This window comes from Cotesia glomerata, linkage group LG6, assembly GCF_020080835.1.
Source record: "Cotesia glomerata isolate CgM1 linkage group LG6, MPM_Cglom_v2.3, whole genome shotgun sequence".
Taxonomy (NCBI): Eukaryota; Metazoa; Arthropoda; class Insecta; order Hymenoptera; family Braconidae; genus Cotesia; species Cotesia glomerata.
This window is the reverse complement of record NC_058163.1, coordinates 12,889,292-12,892,264: the sequence shown is the minus strand read 5'-3', so window position 1 is coordinate 12,892,264 and position 2,973 is coordinate 12,889,292. Positions and strand designations below refer to the sequence as shown.

Sequence of the window (2,973 nt, the reverse complement as noted above, 5' to 3'; positions counted from 1 at the left end):
GTGGCGATGGACGTGGTTTTTTGAAGTTAAGAGCTGATTAGTTTTTGGAATTGAACCATCAAGCCGTATAAAAGTTATTCCAAAAAATCCACATTTAAAAAAAAAATTTTTTTCAGTTTTTTTAAGATTTCTCAAAATCTATTGATCTGAATCGGTCCAAATAGTTTTCAAAATCTAAGTTTGGTCAAGCTCTGTTGAATGGCATCAACTGCAATAAAATCGGTCAAGCCGTTCAAAAGTTATAAGCGGTTCACATACTTTCACACACACACACACACACACACTCGGGGCAGAAGAGATACTGCTACCGGGCGCGTCTCCCCGAGCGGATGGGAGGATGCTCGCTGTCCTTGGATGACACTTAATCTCTTAGTTGATGAGGTACAGCGGGTAGGAGCCAAGCGAAATAACCAAACAAAATACGCTCCCGTGGACCAAACTCCCCTTTAATGGGTTGGTCACACTAACTGACCTAACAAGACGATCGGTCCCTGCTGTAACTCACTGGGAGTGTCCGTAACCTGTATCGTAGTTTCCGACGATGCAGGCCACGGCTGATGTGAGCTTGCTCTGCCGAGGTGTAAGTTGCAGCAGTGGATCAGGAGCCAGCCACTTCGGGCCTTGATCAAGAAGTACGCAGTGAGTGTTAGAGATCGGAATCTTCACCGCTCCGAGCGAGTCTAGTCCGTCCGTGTATTCCGGGACTGGCTAAGTGTCGGCTAGGCCTCAGGGAACTGGGGTAGGAGTACTATCTCCGAGGGTACACCCGTTCCTAGTTATGACAACCCGCTCCACTTCGTACGATGCGTTGGTAAATCAAAAAGTATGAGTAAAAATATGGAAACAAACAAGAGTCAAAACGGGGCTCACGCCCAGCAAGCAGCTATCGTAGCAAGCGCTGAGATGAAGAGGGCACAAGCGCTGGAACACCTTGATAAGCTTACTAGCGAGCTGCATGAGTTTGTTAAGTCTAAAGTCAACATCCACAAAGAGATCAAGACGAAGACAACCGGCGTAGTCAACGCCCTTCAAAGGTTCAGAACACTTGATGACGGATGGCAGGCACAACAACGGCAAACTCCCAATGTCACACCGAAGAAGAGCAGACAACCTGCCGCAGACACCGTCGAAGAGATGGACACCGGTGCCGAAGGCGATGGTGAATCTGTAACAGAAGACAGAAGCGACACTGGTGTCAGGTCTGGGAAGAGGAAAGACCGTAACTCTCCTGACCCAACGGTCAACCAAGTAATGAAGAAAAAGGACACAAAACCAAGTCCTCCGAAAGAAGTGGCGGCACGGAGTGCCAAAAATAAGGAGGTCGACGCGTGGCAAAAAGTAGAATCGAAGAAGAGAAGGCTGGAGCAGGATCACCTCTCAAAGCAATTGCCGAAGGAGCCACGACCGGAACCTAAGCGGAAAAAATCGCGCGAATGGATCAGACCTGACGCGCTGATAATCCGCCCTGCCGAAAAAGAGAAGTATTCCGAGATATTGCGCCGCATAAAGCGTGATGTCCCAGCAGACCAGGTTCGAAATACCGTCGAGAAGATCCGCAGGACGATGACCGGAGATATGCTGATCACGTTGTCAAAGAAAAGTGCTGACAAAGGCCAAGCCTTGCAGAGGACCATCACAGGAATTTTTCAAGACGATGCTAAGGTAGTCTGTAAAGGTCCACAGGAGACCATTGAGATTCGAGACATCGACGAAGAAACGACGAAGGAAGAGATCCAGGCCGCCCTGAAAGAGGAAGGTGGAAAAGATCATGAGATACCTCTAGAAGGAATAAAAATCCGTAAGGCTTTCAGAGGTACGCAGACGGCTGCAGTCACTTTACCTATGACCATCGCGCGAAAATTAGTGGAAGGAACCGGCAAGATCCATGTCGGGTGGGTTAACTGCCGAATCAAAGCGACGACGAGACTTATCCAATGCTTTAAATGCTGGCACTTTGGACATGTTGGGCCCCAATGTAAAAGCCAAGTAGACCGATCTAAACTCTGCATCAGATGTGGACAAGAAGGGCACCGTATCGCGGACTGTAAAAATTCTGCCAAGTGTGCAATATGTGCTGACCAGCAAGGAGCAAAGGACGTGGCTCACTATGCCGGCACCTACAGATGCCCGGTATATCAGGAGGCGCTCCAGAAGTTGACGAACAAACAAGCATGAGGATATTGCAGCTCAATCTCAACCATTGTGAAGCAGCGCATGACCTGCTCATGCAATCCGTGCGAGAATTAGAGCTGGACTTGGTACTGATAGCAGAGCCATATAAACCTGAGTACCCAACCCTGGGAATCTGACAGCACATCCAAAGCTGTCATCTGGTCATGTGGCAAGCTTTCTTTCCAAAATGCAGTCGACAACAGCAATGCCGGATTTGTAGCAGTATCAGTAGAAGGCATCCGCTTCTATAGCTGCTACGCACCACCTAGCCTCTCCATTGTTGACTTCACTGATTTCCTGGATCGACTAACCGAAGATGCGAAGCAATACTATCCAGTAGCGATAGCCGGAGACTTCAACTCCTGGGCAGTTGACTGGGGCAGCAAACATACAAACGCACGAGGAAAAGCACTACTGGAGGCCTTTACTACACTAGATGTGGTTTTGCTCAACAGTGGTGATACGCCGACCTACACCAAAGGTGACGCAAGCTCAATTGTAGACCTCACTTTTGTCAGTAATTGCCTTGCCAGAGGCGACTGCAACTGGAAAGTGTTGGACATCTACACTGCCAGCGACCATCATGCGATATTCTGGGAAATATCAAGCGACCAGAACCCCAAGAGACCAGTCAAGCAGTCTAACATCGTTGGTTGGAAGGTAAAATCTTTTGACCCAGAAGCATTACTAATAGCCCTCGATGGTGATCTGATCAACACTGGATGTGCAGAAGAACAGACTAAGGACCTGATGAGGAGAGTAACACATGCTTGTGATGCCAGTATGCCTCGTAAACGTGGC

At 48.5% G+C, this 2,973-nt stretch overlaps 1 protein-coding gene across 1 annotated transcript; it reads left to right on the top strand.

The window, feature by feature from the left end:
* The first annotated feature begins 803 nt into the window (after nucleotides 1–803).
* On the top strand, nucleotides 804–2,277 carry LOC123266938. The gene is made up of 2 exons (XM_044731377.1): nucleotides 804–1,062; nucleotides 1,121–2,277. Exons 1-2 carry the CDS (start codon nucleotides 1,056–1,058, stop codon nucleotides 2,173–2,175), a joined length of 1,062 nt encoding a protein of 353 aa, XP_044587312.1. The 5' UTR covers nucleotides 804–1,055; the 3' UTR covers nucleotides 2,176–2,277.
* Nucleotides 2,278–2,973: the final 696 nt, after the last annotated feature.